At 39.9% G+C, this 27649-nt stretch overlaps 1 protein-coding gene across 2 annotated transcripts in view; it reads right to left on the bottom strand.

Moving 5' to 3' along the window:
* Positions 1-27649, bottom strand: part of LOC131235499 (zinc finger transcription factor YY1) — a 71383-nt gene that overhangs the window by 16934 nt on the left and 26800 nt on the right. Inside the window, exons 3-6 of one of the 2 annotated variants that reach the window (XM_058232684.1) lie at positions 15763-15795; positions 15472-15671; positions 15071-15160; positions 216-359 (exon numbers count right to left, since the gene is read on the bottom strand). In XM_058232684.1, coding sequence (XP_058088667.1) covers positions 216-359; positions 15071-15160; positions 15472-15671; positions 15763-15795 — 467 coding nt within the window. The remainder of the gene's footprint in view (positions 1-215; positions 360-15070; positions 15161-15471; positions 15672-15762; positions 15796-27649) is intronic. The other variant, XM_058232685.1, reaches the window with a different exon arrangement.

The following is a 27649-nucleotide window of genomic DNA, read 5'->3' as shown; positions in this document are numbered from 1 at the left end:
AACATTTTAATTAATTTTGGTCTTGGGGGTATGTCTGTACTCATTGGTGTAGATAAATGAGTTCAGTGAAGAATGTGCATTCTTTTGGAAGTATTTCATTCATGCCCTGCTTCTGCAAAAATTATTTTCTAACATTGAACCAACAAACCGAGCAGCATATGGAGAAGTACAGAGAGGCTTGAGACATAAATTGAGGTTGAGCATACTATGCTGACCTTTTCATGGTGTGCCTTGATGTGAGTTTTTAACTTGTACTCGTGTGCATACCGCTTTCCACAATCTTCATATGGACAAATGTGATAGTTTTCTTGCGAATGTGTCCGCATATGTGCTCTCAAGTTGAAATCCAGGGAGAACGCCTACATTTTACAGCTTGCAAATCATTAGTGAGAACCTTAAACATGATATATTCCAGATTTGAACTCAACAATCCATAGAAACAGCAGGAACAAAACAAAAGGTGCTTATATTGAAAGTTGTGATTATAAACGAGAAAAACAGCAAATGGTAAAATAGTTACTAGACTCTTGTATCGCTGGAAACGAGTACTCGTGGATGACACATGAATTGCATTCTTTTAGGACTTCGCATCCAAGGCGGCCAACAATATCCGCTGGATTGTTGAATCATAATCATCTAAACCTATCCCAACTAATTGAGGTTGGCAATAGTTTTTCGACTGGCTCATGATCCAATCTACAATCATAACCTCCTAAGAAATCACACTTTTTACTATAATAATTACTAGTAGACGGGTAAACAGCTTCTTACTCCATCTCTAAGAACCCTAAAAGCATCCTGCGTAATCATCATAGGGTTTATGTTCTATAAACGAAAGTGGAAGAAAACTCATTTTGAGCAAAAACAATGCACCTCAAGCATTCATATTCAATCAGCGACAGTTAGTAACTAAACCTGAGAAAAAGGAAAACAAAACCAAACTAAAAGAATGAAAGAACGAAACCAAGGAAAAAGGAAAAAGAAAGCAGCAAAGGTAACAACCAGATAGCAAGCAGTGTTTGAAGTTTCAGTATCGCTACAAGTTTCGCTAGCCAGGGATACGGAAACAATATCGATACTGCCGATAATATCGCTGATAACCGGAAATGCGGGGAAACATGGGGAAACGGTGGAATTTTTCAGTGGAACCTCGGGAGATGCTAAAATATACATATTTGTATATTTAGGAATCGAAAAAGAATGCATACATAATAGGTTTCTATTTAATGGGGACCTGAAAGCAAGTTTGTTGTAAGAAATCAGTCCAACCATCTCATCCATCCCATCTATCCATCCAACCTTCTATCCAAAGATCCATTGACATTTCAGAATATCAACAACACATGATATTTCCCAAAAAATCATTGACAACTAGAAAAGAAACGAAAGATTGTGGTCTTGATATCGCCAAGTTGCGATAATAATAATATTGCGATATTATCAAATATTATCGTCGACAAATTGAACACTGCATACAACCATGCGCCTATAAAAAAAAATATGAAATGGGGTTTTTTTTATAGACAGATTTTTTATGATGTTGATACATTGGAGATATTATCGAAATATCACAGATACACTGGCGATACAAGCGACACCTGGAATTTACACAGATGAAAATATTGGCGATACACCGGCGGTATCGATGCATGGCAATACAAGCGACCATCTGGAATTTACACAGTTGAAAATATTGACGATATCGATACATTGGCCATATTTAGTGATACATCATTGATACCTAGAATTTTTTATAGTATCAATGTTATCAATATCAGTACCAGTGTTATCAGTATTGCTGAGCTAGAGATATGGATAATATTAGAGATATTTCGATAATATCGGAGATAATTCAAACAGTGATAACAAGTCATGTAAAAGGCAAAATTTACAAATTATAAGAAAACCCAAGGCTTCATAATGAAGCCAGATCCAACATGCGTTGGCCATTTGTAGATGGTATCAACCTTACAATTCATAAGATTGGCAATGTGTCGAACAACCCAGCTGACAACCAGACAAGCCACCTAATGGATGGACCCAATTTTCGAAGTATCGGTATTGCTACAATTTTAGCTGGCCGGGGATACGGAAACAATATCACTATCATCGATAATATCGCTGATTCCCGGAAATGTGGGGAAACATGGGAAAACGGAGGAATTTTCAATGAAACTTAAGGAGATACTAAAATACACATTTACATATTTAAGAATCAAATTATGGAGAAAAAAGACATATTTGCATATTTAGGAATCAAATAATAAGTTTCCCTTTAATGGGGCCTAAAAGCATGTATCGTTGACTAAGGGAAACATTGGGGAAACATGGGCAAAATGGTGGATCCATCCATGCATGCACATACATACATACAAACACATGCATGCATGCACACACATATACACATCCATCCATCCATCCATCCAACCAAACATCCATCCGTCCATCCATCCATCCATCCATCCATCCGTCCATCCGTCCATCCATTCATTCATCCATCCATCTATCCATGCGTGCATACATGTGTATTTCATCAGACAACCATGCACCCATAAATGCATGCATTCATATCCACACATACAAACATGCATTTCATCAGACAACCATGCACCCATAAATGCATGCATACATATCCACACATACAAACATGCATTTCATCAGGCAACCATGCACCCATAAAAAAATTTTGAAATGAATTTTCTTTAATAAACAGATTTTTAGCGATATCGATAACATTGGCAATACATTGGCGATATTATCGGAAATATCACCAATACACTGCCGATACAAGCGACACCTGGAATTTGCACGGTTGAAAATATTGGCGATGTCGATACATTGGCAATACAAAGACACCTAGAATTTACACGGTCAAAAATATTCGAGATACATTAGTGATATCGACACATATGCGAAATTTAGCAATCCATCATTGATACTTGGAATTTCTAATACTAGTATTATTGGTATTGCTACTGGTGTTATCGGTATCGCCGAGCTAGAGATACTGATAATATTGAGGATAATTGGATAATATCAGGGATACTTCGAACAATGGATGGACCAATGGTCAAAACTTAAAGAGACTAGCTATTTCAAACCATTCAATTTATATATTTTGCTCCATTTTTATTGGACATCAATCAAGGGGAGGTTGATGCAACTTATTGTACACGATGCACACCAAATCCTAAGCATTTTCTAATCTAATCAAGTTGGGGATATTCTTTGTCATATGAACAACTACTTTATCAAATAGTTTTGATCAGTAGAAATTTCATTGTCCTCACTCCAGGGGCATTTCTAGGATATTCTGCTATGAAAACTAAAATTGTAGAGAATCAAAAGTTGTATTTCAATTCTTCATAGATAAAACAAATTTATTGAAAATGCAAATTGAAATACAAGCCATAAACTATGAGGGGAAAGTTAAGCCTAGAGTGCACATGGAAGGTCCCATGATACCTTGGGTTTAAAGAAAAGATGACAGGGATAGACTTACATAGCTACCAAATTTGGAGAATCCAATTGGATGGCCTCCAAGGATATAATCTAAGTGAGGCCCACCTAACTGCATTTCTTGAGAGTCCCCTTCTATTACCTCAGTAATCCCATCATCAAGCAACAAATCTCCACCTAGTTAAGAGTTCGTGTCTTTGGTCTTTAACTTTAGCATACCACTCAGGGGAGATCTCCAAATCACCCTACAACCCCTAAACAACCTCTGTCATCCATGAATTCCATCCATTTTCCATTGAGATTATCCTTCTTAACTCATGTACACTGCTTACAAGCTAAAGGACCAAAAGCTTGTTCTAACTTTGCACATCATGCCATGAATTTTCTTTTTCTTTTTTTTTTAAACCATATGATGAGGACATCCGAGCACCATTCAAAGTAGGTGAGTTTTAGCGCTGGTTCCAGCATCTCTATGGTTGGATGATCATTACATGGGGCCCAGATCCAGTACGTAGCTGCGTTGAAAGACCTCACATGCATGTTCATGCATCTTTGAAGACCCCACACTAGGAAGATGTATATTGGCTACATATAGGAGCTTATTGAATACATCTAGACCATTGGATTGAGAGACATTTTCAACGAATCATTGGATTTCGCGCGTTGGATCATCCAAACCATTGGCCCATCTTGATCATTGAGCCATCTTGGTCGTGGACATCATGGGACATTAGTTTAGTTATTTTCTCAATTATTTTATTTAATTTGTGGGTTGTTTTATGTTTTAGTTGATTTAAGGGGGATTTTGGATATTTTAGAGTAATAAGGGTGCTTTTGTAAAAACATCGCAAATAGTTTATAAAGGTTTGGGCATGTGAGTGCCCTAGCATTATTATACATTGAATTAAAAAAACTCTCTTCTTGCTTGAGCAAAGAAAACCTCCTGTGATTAGAGTGGTGTGAAGCCATGGACTGATTCCATCCTCTCTCTTTTATTCTCTTCTTTCAAGGTATTATCCTCCATTTTCTCCTCTTCACTCTCTTTACTTCCCGTGATCTCTCTCTATTTCTCTTTATTCATTTATTTTTCTTTTATTTTCCTCAAAACTCATTCCCATCCTCTCAAAAACCCACCTGAACCTAGATCTACCTCAACCATATGGACCCCGCCCTCAATTGTACGGTCGTCTGGAGTAGGAGTAGAAGAAGAAGAGACTTTGTTGCTATGAGTGCCTCAAATAAGGGGCCTTTGGAAATCTTGGAAGTTAGAACCACTAATAGTGGAACACTTGAGAGGAAGGCATATAAACCCATTTAAACACTTTTCCCCCATTTAATTGGGATTGAAGCTAGGATATAGAAAATACCTTTCTTCCAAAAAAAAAAAAAGATTTTCATTAACTCATAAAGTATTTATCCTCCTCATTTAGTGTTGTAGGATCAATGCATTGGATGGTAATGGCTTGAATCATAGATAGTTTGGTTCATACTTGCTTAGTTGTCTTAGCTTTTATTTTGTTTTCTACAATAATTTTTTTAAGGGTAATTGAATTTTATTAAAAGCTGCCCAGTAATTGCTAAGAACAGTCCACAATATTTGATGGTCATGAACTGTGATTCGATTCATTTGAATAGTAATAGACTCTAATCATGGTTTGATCCTTTTAAATGATTTTGAATTATGATTTGATTGCTTCTAATGTTTTTATAGGTTTTGAATATTTTTTTAGCGCTTACTCAATCTATTGAAATGTTTGAGTGGACGTGAAACTCAGGGAGTGGTTTCTAACCATCTCTAAGTGCAAAATATATGCAATAAGTAAAAAATAAAATAAAATTAAAATTAAAAAAATAAAAAGAATCTTTCAGTTTCCTTGTGTTACAATTAGCTATAGAGCTAAAATCATCTACAAAATCTTGGATGAGAGTTTGGGATGGAGAGTTTGTGGAGACGGATAGCAGGTGAAAGTGTTGTGAGAGTTTGTGGAGACAAAAAGAAAAAAAGTGTGGACGAGAGTGTGCAAGGATTACATCAAATAGCAAGCGGATTAGAATCACTAGCATCGGCATCAGGAACAAAAGCAGTTCTTGAGAATGAGGATCAGGAAGGATGGACGAAGGTGCGTAGCCAACACTCAAAGGGCAGGAAGATAACTAGTAGAACGAAGAACCGTTTGTCGTAGTATCCAACACTGTTCGTGACAGGATTTCTAGAGGGTTGGGCACTGATTAATTTCGAAAGGGTCTTTGGTAACGCTAGGGTTGTGATGGAAGTAGTGATTCCAAGAGATAAGGTTTCCATGAGTGCACGTGGCTTTGCATTTATTCGAATGAGTTCAAAGGTAGAAGTGGAGGAAGCAATGAAGATATTGAACGGAGAGAAGTTTGGGGGGAAGCAGTTGAGTGTGCAGAAGGCAAAATATGGCTCAAAAAAGAAAACCAGAGAACACACACACACACACACACAAAAAAAAACCCACTCAGAAAGAGAAAACCTATAAGGGGAAAGGAGGTAAGACAAAAAGGGACGATTTGCAGAGTCAATCAAGTGTGGGAATGGTTGCTCAGGGGGTAATGGGTACGAAATCTTTCAAAGAGGTGGTGATATCCTCCGAGAAGGTGAGGGCCATCGAGAAGGAAGTAATTGTACCCTCACAAAAAGCGGTGTGGAGGGAGGCTCTGGATGATGATCCGATCATATTTATCAATGAAAAGGCGTTAGAAAAATCCCTCAAATCCTTTGATTGTTGTTGTGTGGCGACGATTACACCAAGTGCTTCAAAGGAAGAAATTGCGGGGTGGATAAATGATAACTGTGGGGTAGACCCAAAAGACACAGTTGTGAAAAAACTATCGAAGGTAGCTGCATACATATCCCTAGGTTCCAGATAGGAAGTGGAGAGTTTTCTCAGCTCATGTGAATGGCACAAAGGAGGTGTAGAACAAAAGTCCAACGATGGGATGAATGGTTGGATCTTGGCTGGAAGGAGTGTTGGTTACAGATCTGGGATCTCCCTCTCGAATTATGGATTGAAGAAATAATTCAAGAAGTGGGTGCTTGTGTGGGCTCGATGGTGGCAATCGATGATTAGACGTTCAACTACAAGATGCTCAGATTATCTAGAATTAGGATCAAAAGGAGGAAGATCTTTACAATGCCAGCTAAGGTGAATATTCGAGTTGGGACGAAGAGCTTCATGGTGTGCATATGTAGAGAAGAAGAGACTTTTAAGCTGGCAATTGAAGCTTCAGAGAAGGTGACAATGGAGGTCGAAGACAGAGAAGATTTTGGAATACATCACCTACTCTCCGAAGGAGCACCGAATCAATTTTTGGCCACGTGTCCCAACACTATGGAGCAGGATGAGGAAGTAACGGAAGAAGGGCCGCAAAGGAAGCCACATTACAATGATGGCATAAGAGGCAACATCGTCAAATAGCATCGAAGAGGGAGAATTGGGGATCTCTCCATGGTCGACAGAGGGCAATGCATTAAATGTTGGAGAGAGAGAGAGGGACAGATGTAGCAATTTTGCACGCACCGAGCTCAACTGCTTTAAGGCGAGTGAGGTTTGCATAACCCATGTCTCAAGGGTTGTTTCTAGCACATGTGGCAATATTAACACGTGCTCTCTAACTTAAATCACCACATGTGCGGAGATAAGGTATTTAACCCCCTTCAATTTATTTCATCAACATAAAGGGAGTCGCAACAGGGGAACCGATAAAAATGTTGAGCATTGGATTTCCGCAGTAAATCCACGATCAACCAGGTAAACAAATGGCAAGGTACATGGCATCTTAGTTCTCAGAACATGATCAGTTATCTCCGAACAATTTCTGAAAGGAGATGCTTGTGAACCAGGTATGTTTAAGGTCGGGGGCAACGAAAGTTCAAGAAAATTGCGTTGCCGCATATAGCAAAGAGAACGGGGATATGTCCAACACAGGCTCGTTTCATATGTCGATTCCAAAGGAAGTACAAGTAGTTAGTCTGTTGGCAATTATCAGAAAGAACATGGGGTTGGAAAAAGAAAGCTCGACGTTGAAGTCAACAAGGGAAAGGTCAGCCAGAGTGTTGAGGCTGAGGAAAAGCAAAAAGCAAAAGATGTCCATGGCTCGAGGCATGAGAAGAGTAAAAAAGGTGGTAAGAGAGAGAGAGAGCGCGCATTTGGTGGGGTTAACTTTTGGGGACAATCCAGAAGATTATGTAGCAGTGTTCGAGTTTGTGGAAGAAAGGGGCCGACAGAACATGGCCCAAATGTAGGTGGATAAGGAGGCTGTGGCTGCAAAAGAAGGAGAGGGCCTAAATGAGGGCTCTCGGTAGTAGGGTCCTCGGGAAGGGAAGATGGGTTAACATTGGTTATAGTAAGCTGGAATGTATGAGGTCTGGGGTGTCTCCAAAAAAGGCTTCAGATCAAGGACTTGTGACAAAAATATAGGGTGCAATTATATGCTCTTCAAGAACTAAATTGCAAGGAATTGAAAAAAAAAAAAAAAAAAAAAAGATAGTGGATTCATTGTGTGAAGGATAGAATTATGCATGGGAAACGATTGAAACAGTAGACTCCTTAGCAGGAATTTTGGTGGTTGGAACTCTCAGGTTTGGAACATGGAGGAGTGTTTTAAGGGCTAGTTTTCTTTATCTTTGCTACTTAAAGATATTTCTTCTGGTTTTAAACGGTCACTGACGATGGTATACGGCCCAAATAAATCAAATATGAGGCATTTGTTTTAGGAGTTGGATGTTTGCTACAAGAAGTGGGCGTATCCTTGCTATGTGGGGGGCGACTTTAATGTGGTCAAATTCCCATACAAAAAATTAAACGGGGAAAGGATAAATTGAAGTATACAAGACTTGTCAGACTGGATCTCAAGAAATGAATTGGTTGACTTGCCGATGGGAGTGATTAAATTCACGTGGTCAAATGGACAATCTCAAGCCATACAGTCTAAGTTAGACTGATTTCTTTTGTCGCTCGAGCTGCTAGATAAATTCCTGCTAGCACACCAAATGGGATTGCCGAGACCAGTATCCGCCGAATAAGGAAGATTGGGGTATGAGGCCGTTCATATTTGAGTTTTCGTGGCTAGAGGTAGAGTGATTTAATTAAAGAGTGGTGGAGATCTTCCCTAGATAGACAGAAATTTTAGAAAGCAGAAGAAATCATGAAGGCAATTTCCGATTGGGAAGTGAAAAAGCACCTGGACTGGATGGCTTTCTGAGATTATTCTATTAGAAGTTTTGGGAGGTTGTGAAAGGGGACATGATTGCTTCTATTAATGAGTTCTTTCTTGCAAGTGTCTGGTCTTCGGAGCTAGGTGTTATGTTTGTAACATTGATCCCGAAAAAGGAGGGCGTGGAAAGCATATCGAATTATAAGCCTATAAGTCTCTTAGGCAGGCTGCATAAAATTGTAGCGAAGATCCTACCTTCCAAATTCAAAGAACTAATTGGAGGTGTCATATCAAAGACCCAAAGGGCATTTTTAGTGGGGAGACATTGCGGATAGCATGTTGGTGGCCCACGAGTATAAATGCATGCAATAGGAGAAACGAAAAAGGGGTGATTTGTAAGCTGGACATCAAGAAGGTGTACGATCATGTTGATTGGAACTTCCTAGACTACATGCTACGCCGTTTGGGTTGTGGAAAGAGAGATGGCGGGCTTCGATGCGTGCATGAGTAGCGTCAACAAAGTTTCCAGCGCTGGTAAATGGTTCGTTAAACGGTTTTTTCTCTTCTTCTAGAGGATTGCGGCAAGGTGACCCCTTGTCCCTTTATCTTTTTGTGGTTGTGAAGAAAGCTTTGAGCAGGATGATTGACAAAGGGGTGGAAGGAAAGCTAGTGAGGGATTATTTCTATCGATAAGGAATATCTAAGGATGAAGTATCTCTTTTTGCGTGTGAGTTCAGGTGCAAGGCTAGAGCTTTTCCAACAACCTATCTTGGGCTTCCTTTGCGCATAGGAAAGCCTCCTAAGGGGGTATGGGATAAGGTGATCGAGTCGTTCGTTAGGAAGCTTTCGCAATGGCGAAACAGATCTTTGTCATTAAGGGGAAGGATTACACCCATAAAGGTGACAATGTCAAATCTCTCGATTTTTTATATGTCACTCATTATTTAAGTGTCCGAAATCGGTTTTGGAGAGGTTGGAGAAAATCATGAGAGATTTCCTGCGGCAGGGATCGGAAGATTCACACAAGTTCCATCTTATGTAGGAGGAAGTTTGTAGGCCAAGGGATCAAGGAGGCGCTGGGTTAAGAAGTTTGGAGAGAATAAACGAGGCATTGCTAGGTAAATGGGCTTGGAGGATCGGGGTGAAAGAGTATTCCTTTTGGAGGGATGTAGTGGGTAGGAAGTATGATGCAGGACAATTAACCACTTACTCTAAAAGCTCGAATTGTTAGAGTATGACGAATTAATCCCTTTATCTCATAGCCCAAGCCCCACATCTCATGGGTTAGGACCTCGGCCGAACCCCCCCCCCCCCCCCCCGTGGGCCCCGAATCACATGGGCCGCCCAACCCGAGTGTGTCCCCGCATCCCACGGGCTACCCCACTCGAGCCCGGCGTGAAATGCGCATTAATCACCCCCGGTGAGGAGTCTCGAACACGAGACCTCCCCCGTGGGCCCAAAATCACATGGGTCACCAACCCTGAGTGTGTCCTCGCATCCCACGGGCTACCCCACTCAAGCCCGGTATGATAATGCCCCTGCATTAATCACTCCCGGTGAGGAGTCTCGAACACGAGACCTCCCGCTTTGATACCAATTTGATGTAAGACAATTAACCACTTGCTCTAAAAGCTCGAACTGTTAGAGTATGGCGAATTAATCCCTTAATCTCATAGCCCAGGCCCCACATCTCATGGGTTAGGACCTCGACCGAACCCCCTTCGTAGCCCCAAATCACATGGGCTGCCCACCCCAAGTGTATCCCCACATCCCACAGGCTACCCCACTCGAGCCCGATGTGAAATGCCCATTAATCACCTCGGTGAGGAGTCTCAAACACGAGACCTCCCCCGCGGGTCCCAAATCACATGGGCCACCCACCCCGAGTGTGTCCCCGCATCGCACGGGCTACCCCACTCGAGCCTGGTATGAAATGCACATTAATCACCCCCAGTAAGGAGTCTTAAATACGAGACCTCCCTCGTGGGCCCCAAATCACATGGTTCACCCACCCCGAGTGTGTCCCCGCATCCCATGGGCTACCCCACTCAAGCCCGGTGTGAAAATGCCCCTGCATTAAAGTATGGGCTTGATGATTGGGCTTGATGGACTCGTTCTTCATCATTGTATAAAGCTTCCTCAGTGTGGAAAGAAGTATAGCGGATTAGGCCGAAGGTGTGGGAAGGAGTTGGTTTTTCTTTAGGTAATGGTTTGAAGATCAAGTTTTGGAAGGACATTTGGGTGTGGAATCAAAAATTATAGGAGGCCATCCCGAGGGTAGTTAGGTTGGCATTGGGGGAGGGGATTGCGGTGGCAAGATGTTTCTCCATACAAGGCAACGAGGTTATATGGGCTCTACCAAGTAGGAGGAATTTAGATGATGAGGAGACCGAGGAATTAATCAAATTGTTAGCCTTTCTTGATAAGATGAGGCCGGTGCTTTCAAAATTAGATTCATTGGTGTTGTTGGAAGATAGGTCTACGAAATTTTCTGTTAGATCCTTTTATAAGATTTTGGAGGGAGGTGGTACTAATCATGGGCTAAGTTCGACTACTGATGTATGGTGCTATGGAGCGCCCTCAAAGGTGGCGGCTTTTGCTTGGCTAGTAGGTTGCAGCAAGGTTCTTACAGTTTATAATCTCAGGAAAAGAAAGATGATTCTACCGAACATGTGTTATGTGTTATCAAGATGGGGAATCGGTGGATCACCTATTCATTCATTGCGGTTATTCAACTCAGTTGTGGCAAAAGTTCTTCAATCTATTTGGAGTATTATGGGCTTCGCCAAGTTCCATTGGTTAGTTTTTTTGTATGTGGCACGATGGTTTGCATTCGGAAGTAGGCCAAAAAGTGTGGCACCTGGTGTTGCAGGCGGGGTAATGGTTCTTATGGCTGGAAAGAAATAATAGATGCTTCAGAAATCGATCGAGGCAAGTTGAGGAAGTCTTTAAGCAAGCGAAATTGCATGTAATAAATTGGGCAGTGGCAATGAAGGTTGTAGATAGTTTTCCGGCAAGTTGGGCTGATCTATTAGGGTCCTCGGTTTTTCAGGTTTTTTGTATAGTTTCTCTATTATGTACATTCTAGCTCTGCCCTTTCTTTCAATAAAATTTTCTTATTATCCCTCAAAAAAAAAATCATCTACAAAATCATATTGTATCTAATGTCATTGATTTGAATCAAACAATGTAATAGACTGTTAGATAGCACTCATGGGAGTTTTGTGCTCTTATTGCCAATCCCAAGGCCAGATAAAGGAGGGTTGTGTCAGGTTGCCAGCCAGTGTGAAACCCTTGCCATAACTTTCATCATGAATCTTGATAATATGGCATTCCAAGCTCATGCTAAGGTGTTGCAAGTGACAAACTGGATTGGAACATTGGTGTAATGAGAAATGGGCAAGGGTTGGCTACAGTGTCCCTGAAGCAATGAACTGAAACAACAGAGGGTTGCTGTGAGAAGTAGTAAAGGGTTCTTCGAACATTTTGGATGCATGGGGTAAAGAAGCTAGTCCGGCAGAATAGGATGTCTTGATGCATGGAATGTAGGAACATTGACAGGTAAGAACATTGAGTTAGTGGATATGATAAAACGAAGGAGACTTATCATAGCTTGCATTCAAGAGACCAAGTGCAGAAAGGCAAAAACTGAACAAATTGGTGGATATAAACTTTGGTCTATAGGAAAAAACAATAACAAAAATGGGGTAGGCATAGTGCAGGTAAAGATTTAAAAGGAGAAAGTTGTAAAGTGCTAATGTGCCTTAGGTAGGGTTAGATGATAGAATCAAGAGACAATTCTAGGAGGCTATGGACAGAGTAATGCAAGGAATTCTGGACTAAGAAACGATATTTGTATGACTTAATTAGTCATGTAGGAAAAGAGAGCAGAAGATATGAGAGGATGGAAGAAGGATGTAGTTTTGGGAGAAGGAACAAGACAGGGGGTGATATCCTTGATTTCGCTATGGCATATGATCTAGCTTCAGAAAACACTTACGTTAAAAAGAGGGATGAACAGTTTTAATATCTTTCAAAAGTGGATCAGATACAAGCCAGATAGATTTCTTTCTACATAGGAAGACAACAATCACTATATAAGGACTGCAAGATTATACTAGGAGAGAGTTTAACCATGCAATATAGCTTAATCGCTATAGATGTTTACATTAAGAGATGGACAGAAAAGGATTAAAAGAATAAGTGTCCATAAATTAAATCCATTGCACAATCTTGAGCACTGATTAGAACATCCAACAATCAACCAGCTAAGATCATCTTTTCAGCCTGATATATGAGGCTCATGATTTGGACATTTGAATTGATGGTATGCAACATGAACATAGGCTGAGTATGCATACGGATCATCAGACTCTAGTAGTCTTTTCAGTCATTTCTTCAAGGTGAAAAGATTAGTTATTGAAGCAACCAGATAGAGCCGAAGTTTTCTTTCAGGTGAAAAGACTTATTACTGAAAAGTGAATCCATGCAACAAAGATATAACAGATTTAAGTGAAGGAAACCCTCACCCTCCCTCTCTCTGCATAGATTCTTCTGGGGCGCAAACATATCTATGATTGTAAACAATGTTTTAAATATTGTTATCGCATAATGTATCGCACCCTTGGGATACAGATGCATATCTATTATTGCAGGGGATATATCGATTGTATCACATAATGTATCATTGTTGTTGGGAAACATGGGAACATAGGAAATTGGTTGAATTTTTCAATGAAACTTCAAGGATTGTTGAAAAAGACATCAATACACACTTTGAAATCAAAACATTACAAAAAAATTGCACATAATGGGGGTTTCTGGGGTTCTAATATATGTGCTTTCCAACTGAACTGATGCAAGTATATTCAAAGTCTATTCATATAATTTATAAACGTAAGAAATGTATGGAAACACGAGCAATACATTTAAAAGCAAAAGAAGAATCACTAGATTAGGTTACATACATGTTTAATTTTGTGTTTGGATACAAAGATTGCAACTGATTTGTGAGAAATTGAGAAATTTTGATTTTTCTCAATTTTTTGCAACTTGACCATCTCCCCTAAATCTTGAAATCGAAGTTCAAAAATATGAAGAATCATAAATTTGTAACCATTTGACACTGGTTTAACGTGATCTACAACAAAAGCATGGATCGAAAATCGAAAATGATCGCTGGATCGAATAGGTGGGATATATCAGCACTACCTGTGTGTTTCATATCATACAGGTGGGATGCAAGATATATCGTGGGATATATCAGCTGATATCATTGATATTTAAAACACTGATTGTAAATACTTGACATTTTATAGAAGTCGTGGTCGTATATGAAATTCAAGAAATCAAACCAGTAATATAATTCACATCATAGATCAACAGAAGCTCTCTTGATTAACAACAACCCAAAGAAATGATACCCAATGTGTTTAGTTTACAGCAACAGAGGAAGAAGCACTGTGATCTCATTTATCCAAGAAAGTACGTTGGTTTTAGTGAATTCCTCTCAACATAAAGGATTTAATTATGTTACTATCCATAAATAGGATTATAATGCTAATAGGATGATCTCCCTTAGGAGAGTATCTGCTAATAGACATTTATTACCAGTGATGAGGTGTCTAGGGAAGCAAAAGGAAAACGACCTACAAGTTGATAGAGGATACAACCATCATGTCACTTAGATGAATGTAAGACTGGATTCAATCACTTGTGAAAGATACTAGTGCCAAAGTTCCAAATCTAACAAGGGTCATACTTTTGCCATCCGTTTTCCAGGGACCCCAGCAAAAAATTAACAATCATCTCTGTGGGGGTTTTGTGCTCTCATTGCAACCGATGAAGGGGGGTTGCATCCGGTTGCCAGCTGGAGTTAAATAGGCCACAACTTTTTCTCACGAATCCTGACAATCTGACTTTTCGATGTAAGAGTGGAATGGTGAACAGGATTCGTGTAACCAACCCTAAATAGTTGGGATAAGGCTTAGATGATGATGATGATGAGGATGATGGGGATGAACAAGGTATGTTATAACTTATAAGAAAGATAATATCATCCATGAGTGCTCAGATAGTTTTCATTGCAACTGACTGGGAGGATCATGAAACTCTTATTTTGTAGTTATCAGCTAAATCTTCATTCCTGATGATGAAATTGCTTACATCTCATGACATATTTCTCAAAATAAAGTTAATTGAAAGGAACAAATACTACTGCATTGAACGGAACATCATGTGTGAATGAATCATTTCCCAATGTACGGGAAATGCAAACAAAATTGAAGATGCAAGCATGCAGGCATCTTGCATATGGCCCACAAATATTGACATAGATGCAATATAAGTAGGAACAAGAAACAAGCCAAAAATCCTAAATTGCAGATTAAAATCCCAGGAAAAAAAAAAAAAAAGACACGGGTAGGATGATCACCTTCCCACAGCCTTCATGAGGACATACGAAATGCCTCTCTCCTGTATGGATAAGGTTATGCCTTTTCAGCTTGGAACTATCCAGAAATTTCTGCAATAGACACACAAAGGAAAAATGAGTACAGGTTAACAGCATTTCGATACCTAAAAGCACAGTCATATAGGAATTGAAGGGATGCAGAACCATGAACAAGGAGCACCTGTTTCCACAAAACAGGTCGACTACACAATAAAGGCAAAAGCTAAACTGACAATTATAATGAGCCATAAGGGAAGTGAGAACTAGAGGACTTCTGTTGTTCAATAAGGAAAATCTTTGGTGATTGAGCCACCTCTATTACTATCTGATATAAATGCTGTGGAAAATATATTGAACCATACACGAGTGTCATATTAAGTTACCCTTCCGCATCCTGCATGTTGGCAAACATGCTGTTTCTCCCCATGGATGTGTGAATGCTTCCTCAAAGCCCCAGCATCAATAAAAGTTTTTCCACAGCCCTCATAGCTGCAAAGAAAAAGAACTTCGGTGGTTGGTTCAGGTTCTGGCTCTTCTGGCTCTGGCTCTTTATGCTTTTCTTTCAGGGCCTTCAACATGTCCTCTAACCACATAGAAGACAGACAGACAGACAGACAGGAATATCAAACATGATTTCCGTAATTGATGAAGAAAGAAAAACAGTTTTGACAAACCTTTCAAACTAGACTTGAGATCAATCTGCCACTCTGTTATTGTAAATCAGAAATGAAACTGTAAAAATCAAGTTTAAACAATAATATAAATTCCATTCATGTATTTACTTCACACGCTATCAAAATATAAGCAAGAGAAGGATTTCCATGACTAACACGGTAACACCTTTAACAGAAACCTCCGATAGATGCATTCTAAATGACAGAATGTACCCCTTCTAAATCCTTTCGAGCAAGGATGATTTTCTTCAGGCATCTGGTCATGGGATTGTTACTCAACATCCACTTGTCTTTGCAACTTCATAAGATTGATGAAGGAAGACAATATGTAATCTCTTCACCTCCCAAGAAGGAGGCTTAGCAACTTTGGTAATTTTCTTCATGTTAGCAATGTGATCGGTTGTCATTTACATGATGTTTTCTGAAGTGGATTGCCACTGCATTACCTGTATTTTGTCCTTGCCTGATTTTTCCCTTCTACATCCTCCTTTTTAGTCAAGAATGCTGGCTCTTTTTAGATATCACTGTTGCAGTGGATCATATTTATGGTGTTTTATTTCTGAAATTTTGTAGAACTGAACCAATTATAAGCTTGCTTAGATAACCAACGTAAGACACTTGTGGCATATCATCAAGAGCCTAGAACGCAAATTTGTTTTGCTGATCTTAGGAAGGGCATTCTTCATCCATGCCTAGGTATTTTTGGTCACTGCTTTTGTGGTAGTCTGCTGCCATAAAATTTTGGTTCACCTCATTTTGAATAAATCTCAAGCATTTGAAACCCAACTTAAAGGATGTGTCAAACTAGCATGGCTGCAAAGCTAAGGGAATCAGATATAACTATATATTTTTCAATGTTTTGAAAGATTATATATTTTTGAATTCAGTATTATGTATGCGTTACTATTAGTTTTTGCTGACTGGAAATAGCTGGGAAAATAGGTGCCATTTTATCCTTTACATAATGGAAAAATGTATTACAGTGTGATATAGGTGCCATTTTCTCCTTTACCAATTGGAAAATTACATTAGTGTAATGTCATGCCCGGGAACACATGATACATTCTGCTCGGTCGGACATAGCAATTCAATCAAACATGGAAAACTGGGAACACAATGCTTGCTCCTTCATAAAAGATGGGGTGAACTGATTATGCATCCAACCAAAGAAGTGTTGAGTCTCCCCCAAGTAGAGCTAAAGATGTTGAGTTGATCAATAAAGAGCTGGGTAGAAATATTTCTCCCTGTTGAGTCTCCTCCCTCTTTCAAAATATTTCTCATTTACATGACTGTTGTTTCTAGAAGATCCAAATCAATGGTAGGGATCTCAATAATAGATCTGAATATTGGTATTGCATCGGCTGATATGGCCATATTGTATCCGTATCGGAATGAGACGATACATGATATAGTGCCGTACCAGCCCGATACGAAATAACTTACCCGTATCAGCCCGTATCGACATGTATCATCGGATACAGGATGTATCGTCACCGATATGCAACCGATATGGCCGATATGTCCACAAAAGCCCAAATTTGAACCTTTTTTTTTTTTTTCAAATTTTCACTCGTCTCCTCTTCTTTTTTTTCAGTTAAACCATGAAGGAAGCTTAAAACTCATTTTAGGCAAGATCTGGACTTATTTTGGGATCAAAACAAATGATTTGAATGGGATTTGACAAATTCAAACAAAGTGGGGATTTGACAAATTCAAACAAAGTGGACCATTACCAGAAAAATCGAAAAGAAGGGTAAACATTCACTTTCTTTCTGATATTTTTATCTTCTTTTTGTTGTATTTCAATGTAATAGCCCTAATTCACCAAATCATGCTTGATTTGTGTTCAATTAGGGCCTATTTAGTTGACTTTCAACAAATCAAACTAACAAACAACATTCTCATCAAAGAATGGTCCGATACACCATCATTGCATGTCCAAAATACCAAAAATAAAAATAAAAAAAATTGATAGATTCTTGAATATCTTATTACTCTTTTTTTCCTGACATTTTCCTTAATTTTTTGGCTTAAAATTTTTTGACCGATACAAACCGATATCGATACACGACACCCATATCATATCATTTTTTGGACAAGCCGATATGCCTATCGATACCAATATTCAGAACCACGATCTCAATGAACCACCCACCAGGGCTATCAAGGCCGCCCACGTATCTTAAAGCCAAACCCATGAACAAAAACCTAGTTCATGACAACCCATTCTTCTCCTATGGGAAAAATGGCAGGCTTGAACCACAAGCCCTACTGGGGCCCAATTGAAAAGTTTTCAATAGAAACTCGTGTCAAGATTCGATACATTGACTATTGTTGATCCAGACCATTGATAATATGGACCCCACTAAGGAGAGTGGTCTATCTAAAAGTTCTTGGATTGAAGATTATATGTATCCATTCGATCGTTGGCCCGCAAATGGATGGTTAAGAAGAAAGCACACAATTCTCGTTCAATCAACAACCTAGCCATCAAAGGATTTTCAATCTACAAGATATTTAGAGCATAACCATCTATGGTTGTCGGTTGTTCATGCAGTATGGGAGAGGAGAGAGAGAGAGAGAGAGAGAGAGAGAGAGAGAGTTGGATCATTATTGATGTTGGAAGAGAGAGGAGGGTAGGGTTTCATGCTATAAATGTCACTAAATTACAAGCATACGAGAGAGAGAGAGAGATGGAAGAGGAAGGTCAAAAGTGTTTGTGTTATAAATGACACTAAACTACTATGGTACCCTTGGTGTTTAAATTGCATAAACTCCTCAAGACCGAATTGGGCCAATGGGCTCAGAAAGATACACAAGACCAGCCCAATTAACAAAGAAGGTGGATTTATAGGCTCGGTCACAGCCCCCCGACCTGATTGATCAACCCGAGTTCAACCCATGATGGGCGAGCTCTAGCCATTTACAGTCCTAACATCTATGGCTCAATGACCATCCTCCAGAAATATCTTCAAGCACAAGCCAGGCTACAATTTTTACTATGACTGGGTTGACTAGGCCCAATGCAGACGTAGGCCAAGTATCATCGGCTAGGCTTGGTAGACCATGGTCTAGCATGAACCCAACCCACTGGTGGCCCTAGTGAGTAGTTAAACCAGTCAAAGTGGTTAAATACTATGCAAGCAAGTCTTTCGGGGCTCAACCACAATACTCAATATTAAAACAAACTGATAATAATAATAATAAATAAGTTTTTTAAAAAAAGGAAAGGAAATTGGGGTTCCGAATGTGCAAAACAAATTCATGAAGCAAGGGGAAGCCAAAAAGCAAATAGCATCAAATCTATTTAATGGATGGTCAAATGTGATCAAACGGTTTGAGTCAATGTATCAGGGTCATGGAAAAAAGCAAAGATGCCATTAACCCAAGAAAACATTGACTTGAAAGAGGACATCAATGACATCAGACATATGCATGTACGTAACAACTTCCAAGAATACTTGGTTCTCGACTTTGGATAATTTATAACAGTTTAGAGGCCTTTCACATTTTGACGTCTCTGTCTTTTGCAAGATACAGTCTTGAGGCCTAAAATAACCCTAAAAGTAGTGCAGGATGTTTGCTTGATTTTATATTTTTTGGAGTTCTATTATGATTTATGAAACTATTATTTTTTAAATTTAAAAGTTAGTTGGTGAGAAAAATCAATTGTTGAGAATAGCCACAGCTTTTAGGTTTCTCATAAAGGTTTCTTTTGAAGGTATCTTAACTGAGAACTATTATTGAATATCCTAATCCAATGTTCCGTCCAAGGAAGAAAACCCTATGTTTGTTGCTTCCCTCTCTCTGCTTCGCATGATTTCTTCTTACATATATCTTTATTTGTCTTCTTGCAATTCAATCTTCCTTTATGTCATGTCCCAAGCTTCAATTCTCTCAAGAACACATATCTCTATATGCATAGCGTTGCCTCTTGCCAACAAGATTATCAATGACCTCACTTAAAGACTGTGGACTCATAGACAAGTTAAATTGAAGACAAGGAAAAATGAAATAAAGAAAGAAACATATCAATAGGAAAAAAAAAAAAAGTGGAGAATTGAAGCAATCCCTTTAGTATCAAAGATCAAAACTAATTCTTGATCCAAAGATAACTAAGGGGCTTCAATCCATTGAGGGAGGTAATATAAAGTAAATGAGCAAGAGATGAATGGGTTGCTAAGGTGACTTCATTGCAGCTCCAAATCATCATATTCCTCTGATTACGAACTTTCTTTACAATGATTCCACCATCATGCATTTTAACTTCATCAGTTCTATTATCTCATGATATTGAAGTTTTCATATAACTAAAGATCTCAGCAACTCAAGCCCATGGCTTGGATACATGTTCATCAGGACATAAACGATGTCATAAATCATAGACATTCAGATCGGCAAAGAGGATACCATTATGAGACAACTCAGTATTTCTCTTAATTTCTTTGAAATATCGGGCTTTTAAGAAATATTTGCTTTCCTAGTTTCCATGTGCTTAGAGAATTATGCATCCTTCTTGTAAAAGGGTCACATTCAAGGTGTCCCGTATCGGTATCGGTTGGCGTAACGGTGCCCTCCGAAACCGATACGGATACGGGGGCGTAACGGCAATATGGGGGCGTAACGGCGCAAAAAAAAAAAAAAAAAAAAATTGCCAAAAAAATATAAAAAAATATGGATTAAATCTGGAATATTGTAAGCATTCCAAATATGCATTCATTTATAAATTTGAACATGTTTATGATGGTGTAACGGTCTACTCTTTGGTGTGAGAAGTTGTATCGGACTATCTGATGAATTTATGAACCAGATAACCTGAATTTGACTACAAAATTCATATATTTAATTTTCTAAATATCTAATTTATATACTTAACAACTTGATATCATTTCTCCCAATAGTTCTTTTAAAAAAATGAAATTAAATTCAGGTAGATGGCGTTGCCAATTTGGGGCTGACTTGGAGGACCAATCTATGCACCAAATCAGCCTCAAATTCATGCAATTTATTGTCATTATCCCACTTATGAATTGGTGGACATTTATTGGATAGTGAATCATGAAAAAAAAATCAAAAGGCCCTATTTTAAAAAATAAAAGTCCACAAATTAACAATTAAAACTATTCAAACAATTTGATTTTGGCATTGTGAGTTAGCAATTGCAGTCCATAATTTCATTGCTAAATTTTAAGTTAATATATGTCTCGTGTACAATTTTTTAAGGCTCGAATTAGGCGGGACTCAGATTGTGAAGTGTAGCACACGTGTCAAAGTTTTTTGGGCCCCACCCATGATGAATGTGTTATATCCACACCGTCCATCCATTTTGCCAAATAATTTTAGGGCATGAGCCCAAAAATGAGGCACATCCAAAGCTCAAGTGGACTGCACCATAAGAAACATCAATAATTAAACGTTCACCATTAAAAATTTATTGGGGGCTACAAAAGTTTTAGATCAAGCTAACATGTGTGTTTTCTCTTCATCCACGTCAGTGTGACCCAATTAATAAGTTAGATTGAAAATAAACATTACAGTGGACCTTAAGAAAAATTTTAATGGTGAGCATTCTATAACCATTGTTTCCTATGGTGTGGTCCACCTGAGATTTAAATATTATTAATTTTTTAGATCCTGACCTAAAATGACGTGGCAAAATGGATTGACGACATGGATAAAATATATACATCATGGTGGGGCCCACTCGGGTCTGATCAGATCAGATTAGATGGAAAATAAACGTTACCGTGGGCCCTACGAATTGTTTAACGGTGAAAATATTACCTCCGCTGCTATTTTTGGTGTGGTCCAGATGATCTTTGGATATAATTCATTTTTTGGGTAGTGCTCTAAAATGATCTCTGAAAATAGATGAACAGTGTAGATGTAATAAATACATCACTGTGGAGCCCATATAACTTTGATCTCCTTTGAACCGTTCGTACAACTCGGAGCTCGAGGAGTGTAAGCGCTCGTCTTAGCGTGACACGTACCTACAGCTAGCTGGTGCACGGTACGCCTGCCAAAAAAAAAAGGAGATAGGGAAACCGAAAAGAAAAAAGAGGGAAAGAAGAGAGAAGAAAAAAGAGGGAAAGAGGGAAAGAAGAGAGAGAGAGAGAGAGAGAGAAGAAGAAGAAGAAGAAGAAGAAGAAGAAGAAGAGGAAGAAGGCCGCAGCCGCAGCCGCAGCTACCTGAGAAGAAGAAGAAAAGAAAGGAAAAGAGGTACGTTTTTTTTTTTTTTTTTTCAAGGCCCGTAACAGCCGTTACGGGTCAATAACAGCCGTTATGGTTGCAAAATCGGCCCATCGCCTATTATGCCCCCGTATCACGTAACGGACCCCATCGTTACCGTTACATATCGGCCGTTGCGGCTGATATGTAACCGATTTGGGACACCTTGGTCACATTAACACCATCTTTTTTAAGGATAATGGAATTTTATTAAAGGCCTGCTGGCAGCAGCAAAAACAGGAAAAAAAAAATACAAAGAGAAAAACAAAACAGCCCATAAAGGGCAACCTGCAAACTACCGACTACAAGCAACTTTCCAATCGGAGACCAATCCTCTAACTTGCTCCTCAACTGCTTCCACCGAACAAGAAGAATCCTGCAAACATCTTTTATTCCTCTTGCCCCAAATGGACCACCAAACAGCCAGAACTGTCAAAAGCCAAGAAGATCTCTCTCCTTCCCCATTCCCTCCATGCCATGCCCAAAGGAAGTCCCTGACCGTGCCCGGCGTAACCCAATCCACCCCAAAGACCGCAAGAACAAAAACACACTGATTGAGTGAAGTGGCAGAAGATAAATAATTGATCAATAGATTCAGCATCTTGCTTACACATACAGCACATGTTTTTGGAGGTTATCTATCGTTAATACCCTCCTTTTCCTTCCCCACCAACCATGTGAAAGCCGCGACCATGGACGGAGCTCCATAAAACCAAAAGTGGAAAGCATGACCCTCTAGGTCCTTGAAATCTTCAGTCTGAATGAGATTATAGAGGGACTTGACAAAGAATCGACCAGAACTATGAGCTGACCATACCATAAAATCTAAACACCTAGAAGGATGAACATATTGCAACCGGGACAAAAGGGTGACGAACTCGTCTACCTCATTCTCAGATAAGTTTTAACTACAAATCAGAGCCCAAACCACAGAAGAGCCACAAGAAGAATAACAATCTACCACTTTAAGACCCTCTAACAGAGCAAGATGACCCGGACTGCAGAAATAGCTTTTCTATAGGGAGCCACCACACCATAAATCTTCCCAAAATCTAATTTTGGATCCGTCCCCTATGAAAAATGAAACCCCTTGCCAGAACACCTCTCTAGATGCTGCAACCGATTTTCAAATATAACAAGCCCTATACAAAGACGACCTCTTTGTTTCCCAACCACCTTCTCAGTCCCATAATGGCTAGCTAGAATCTCCCGCCAGAAGTTGCCTTCCTCCATCCTGAACCGCCATAACCATTTGCCCAATATGGGCCGAGTTCATACCTGAAAAGTTCCTCAACCCGTTCAACAGCTTGCACACTTCCTCCCATTTCAACAAATGAAATTTGTTGCTTTCTTCTGAACCCCATAAGAAGTCCCTTATCATCCTACCAAGCTTTTCCCATGCCACTAGAGGACATTTGAACAAGGACTTGAAATACACCGGCAAATTGGCAAAAGTTATTTTGATAAGAGTTAATGGTGCAAGACCGATGCATGAACCAATATCATGTGAGATCAAGTAGCAAAATTAAAGTAATTAACAAAAAAAAAACAAAAACCTTGCCATTATCATCACAAATACCACAAAAACCAAAAGAATATCATGCATAATCCTAGCCTAGGTTACCAAACATCGCCACACAAAATCATTAAATAAGGAAACTAGGATCTAATGGATGTAGGGACATCCAATTAGCATAGGGAAAGCCTACCTTAAAGTAGAAAACTTAATACATCCTAGGGTGAAATTAGGGTTTTAGGAAATTTGGGGAAATCTATGAATTAGAGTTTATGAGATCAAATTGGGTGAATGGGTTAAAGGGTTTATAGGTTAGGACATGGGAATTAGGGTTTTGGATAGATGGGTTTAAGGATTTTGGGTGAATTGAAGAATGGGAAAAGTTAGGATTTGGTAATTTGGGAAATTATGAAAGTTAGGGATTTCTAGATTTAGGGTTAGGGTTTTGGTAAAGATAGAAGGGTTTTGATTCATAAGTGAAGGGAAATCAGAAGAGGACAAGGTGTGGCCGTATGGCCAACCTAAGGGGTTCACACGTGTGGCCGTACGGTCACACATGTGGCTAGGTTGGATGGGTTTAGGTCTTTAAGGTTTGGATTATAGATAGGTAAGGAAAGTTAGGTTTAGGAGAAGATAAAGATTTGGTATGGGAGAATTGAAGAACTTCAAATAAAATACCTTAATCGAGAGTAAAGGGATGAAGATGTGGGGATAGATGGAGACATCGCACCTCCGTTGATGAAAATTAGCCTCATACCAATCTCTCTTCCAAATCACATGAAAGTATCTTCAAATCTCATGAAGATAGAAGAAGATGGAAGAAGAAGAAAAAGAAGAAAAGTAGCAAAAGCTTCTTTGTTTTTTTTTTTTTTCACAAATCCAATGGGGGAGAGAGTCACATGCCCACCCTCTTTTTATAGCTCCAAGAAGTTTCACTAATTACAATAATCACCGTCTTATAAATTTTAACGAAAATAGCCCTAGTCTAAATAAAATCAACTAAAAACACTCACAATGACGTCCAAACATAACATAAACAAAACTAAATCATACAAGCTGATAAAGTCTAAGAAAAACTAGTGTGGACAATCCATGATCAATGGCCCGATCATGTGATCCAACGGCCCGATCGTCACGTCCCTCCAATCCAACAGTCTAGATCCCTCCATAAAGCAGCCCATGCGCATCTTCCTAGTGTGGGGTCTTTCAGATGCTCGCACATGCATATGGGGTCTTCAGTATGATCACGAGTACTTGCCTAACCACAGGGAAATCGGCGCGGCCCACCACCTCCTCTGATACATACGCAAAGGTGTACGTGAAGTGATGTCCTCATTAGTTAACCACCCACTTAAGGATAGATGGCGGCTCTTCCACTGGGATAATTTACGTTCTACTCTCTCAATCACCTTCTCCCATAGGTGCTTGTCCAGCTTCCCCATACACATGGGAGCCACAGGTACATGGAGGGAAAAGACCCAGCTTTGCATACAAAGGACGAGGCAATCTTCGAAACCGCTCCTTTAAAAAGATGGATCCCCAACATTCTCACTTTTCCTCACGTTAATCTTCAACCTGGAAGCTGCCTCAAAGCACACAAGCACTTTACGCAAATTGTCGACCATAAAAGAATTGGCTTCAAGGAAAGATGATTGTATCATCGACAAACAGAAGATAAGATATCCTACCTCCCAAAAGGATAATTTTGTGTGGGCTTCCCAAAAGGGTAATCAGTCTAAAATCTTTTAATCTCTCCGCTCCTTCTTAGGGATAATAGCAATAAAGGAGTTGAAGGAATGGTCTATTTGTTTCCTGCTCTTTCAATCTCGCCACAATTTTGTTTCCTCTTCCTCCACCACTATTGTTCAACACATCTTCAAAGAGACGAAGGAATGGTTTATATCTACCTCTCATAGACAAATCTCTCATTCCATCGCTCCTAGCTTCAACCTATTTTAATCTCGAGTTATTCTTTTTCTTTTTCTTCTGTTTGTTTTCTCCTTTGGCCCTGTTGTGGTCTCTATCTTCATTTCTTTTCTTTTTTTCCTTTGGCTTTAATATATTTCTCATTCTTCAAAAAAAAAAAAAGCAATAAAGGAGGCTCCCAATTCTGGAGAAATACGACCTCTTTCAAAGAACTAAAAAAATCCCATGACATCTTCTTTCACCGCAAACCAAAACTTTTGGAAAAATGCCAAAGGAAAACCATCGAGGTCAAGAGCTTTGTTGCTATCCAAACTGTCCACGATGGCTTCAACTTTTGATACCAACCTTTACGACCACTTAGTTGATTCTTCCGAGATGCTATCAACATGGAGGTAATCTAACCTCGGACGGGTCCATTCCTCTTTAGATAGAAGCTGCTGATAGTATCCCACAATAGTCGCACACACCTACCCTTCTCAACACGAGATCCGTCTATAACCAACGAAGAAATTCTTTGGTGGCAAAAGCCGACGGCAACTTGTCTACCTTGCGCTTGTCAAACATCCCACCTGTCTCTATAAAAGACCAGTTGTTAGGGCTTTAAAAGCCCCCACCTACCCATGTGTCGCGCCTTCATAAGCTTCAGCAGAGGTTCGGGCCCGATCCAACTCAACAAGCATCTGCGAGCTAGACACTAACTCCCGAACATGAGGAGAGATTCCAACCTCAGACCTAGCCTCACTCCAAGCCACCTCGTTGCTTCAAAACAGTTCGAATCCACCACATAAGTTGGACTAGTACGCGTGTGTGATACATCTCCAGCTACCACGTTCGCTATACTTGGTGCACCAATATCACTCGTTTCTCCCGCAAAACACCGAACCCCGCCCAACAAATGTGATTGATCCATGTGTCCCTTAGCTCTCTACCACCCATCTGAGAGGCACAAGACAACTCTCCCCGATTCGAAGCTCTATCGGATCATCAAAAGCATACACCTTCAATTTCCTACTATCGCCGTGGACAAGTTACCGCCCAATTTCACAATGCATCCCAGCCTCCCCCCACCAACAAGGCAACCCCCACAACACTTCTTTTTCCACTTTCAACTAGAGACAATTCTCCCACACCCTAAGAGAGATGAATGTTGGGGCCAGCAAAGCTCTGCTTCATCTTATGCATAATCGAGAGGCATTAATGTCTTACCCAAGTTCCAACGCCTCATCAATGGCCTATCTCCTATACATTCTCCTAGGGTTGCGAACACCTCCTTCCATAGATGAAGTGGAATCCCCCAAATCAAATACCATTCGATCTCACTCCCAAGAGGAGAACCATTCTCCCATTTATGAATGGAGAGAAACAGTCCGTCATTGAACATCACTCCTACCATGCCCATTTAATTGACGTTGGTGCCCGACTTCACCAATATCCATAGTTTGTTAGTCAAAAGTGGTTTAATTTTGTTGTCCCAGTCTTCTAATTTGCAGCATGCCTTCAGTCAAACCCTAACTTGAGAGAAAAGGGCTCCTTTCTTCACCACTGCCACACTAACCACTAAAGTTAGGTTCTCGCCTTCTCCACGACTGTCGAGTTGACACAGAACTCCAGTCCTGCTGGCATGTCATTCCCCCAAACCCATCGCCCCTGAGCTAGGGACACTTCCTCTCCCTGCACCACACTCTCTCTTGTTGATGCATTACAACAGTCCCTCTTCCAATTACAACTTCCTTAAAGGGCCTAGGTTTCTCCCCCTCCATCACCGTATGTTTTGTAACACTTGTCGGCGCCTCCTCCCTCCCTACACCCCACACCTAACATCCCTTTTTTGCTAGTCCCACCTCTCCTTCCGGCCTTCAACTCCATTTCCTTAATAACCACGTCCGGACCAAATCTGGCCCGTTAAACCACCATCTTCCTTCTAGGAAAGCTTTCGTCGTGCAGTATACGAATGGCTTCCTCCAACTCCCCGTCCATCCTCATCTGATCGAAGGCAAAACCTTGAGGAGAGTCGGGCCCTCGAAAATGAGGAATCATCACCTCTAGAACCTCACCCGCTCTCCCAAAGGCCCTTGAGAAGTTGATGGGTAACCAATCTTCAGGATGGCCTTTGACATACAACGTCAGAGCCTCCTCTAAGAACAACTTTGCACCCCTCTTCCTTCCCTCGGTCGATCCCTTCTTACTGCCAACTCGGGTCCACCCCTCTCCTTG

This window comes from Magnolia sinica, chromosome 19 (genome assembly GCF_029962835.1).
Source record: "Magnolia sinica isolate HGM2019 chromosome 19, MsV1, whole genome shotgun sequence".
Classification (NCBI taxonomy): domain Eukaryota; kingdom Viridiplantae; phylum Streptophyta; class Magnoliopsida; order Magnoliales; family Magnoliaceae; genus Magnolia; species Magnolia sinica.
This window is presented reverse-complemented; position numbering and strand designations above follow the sequence as displayed.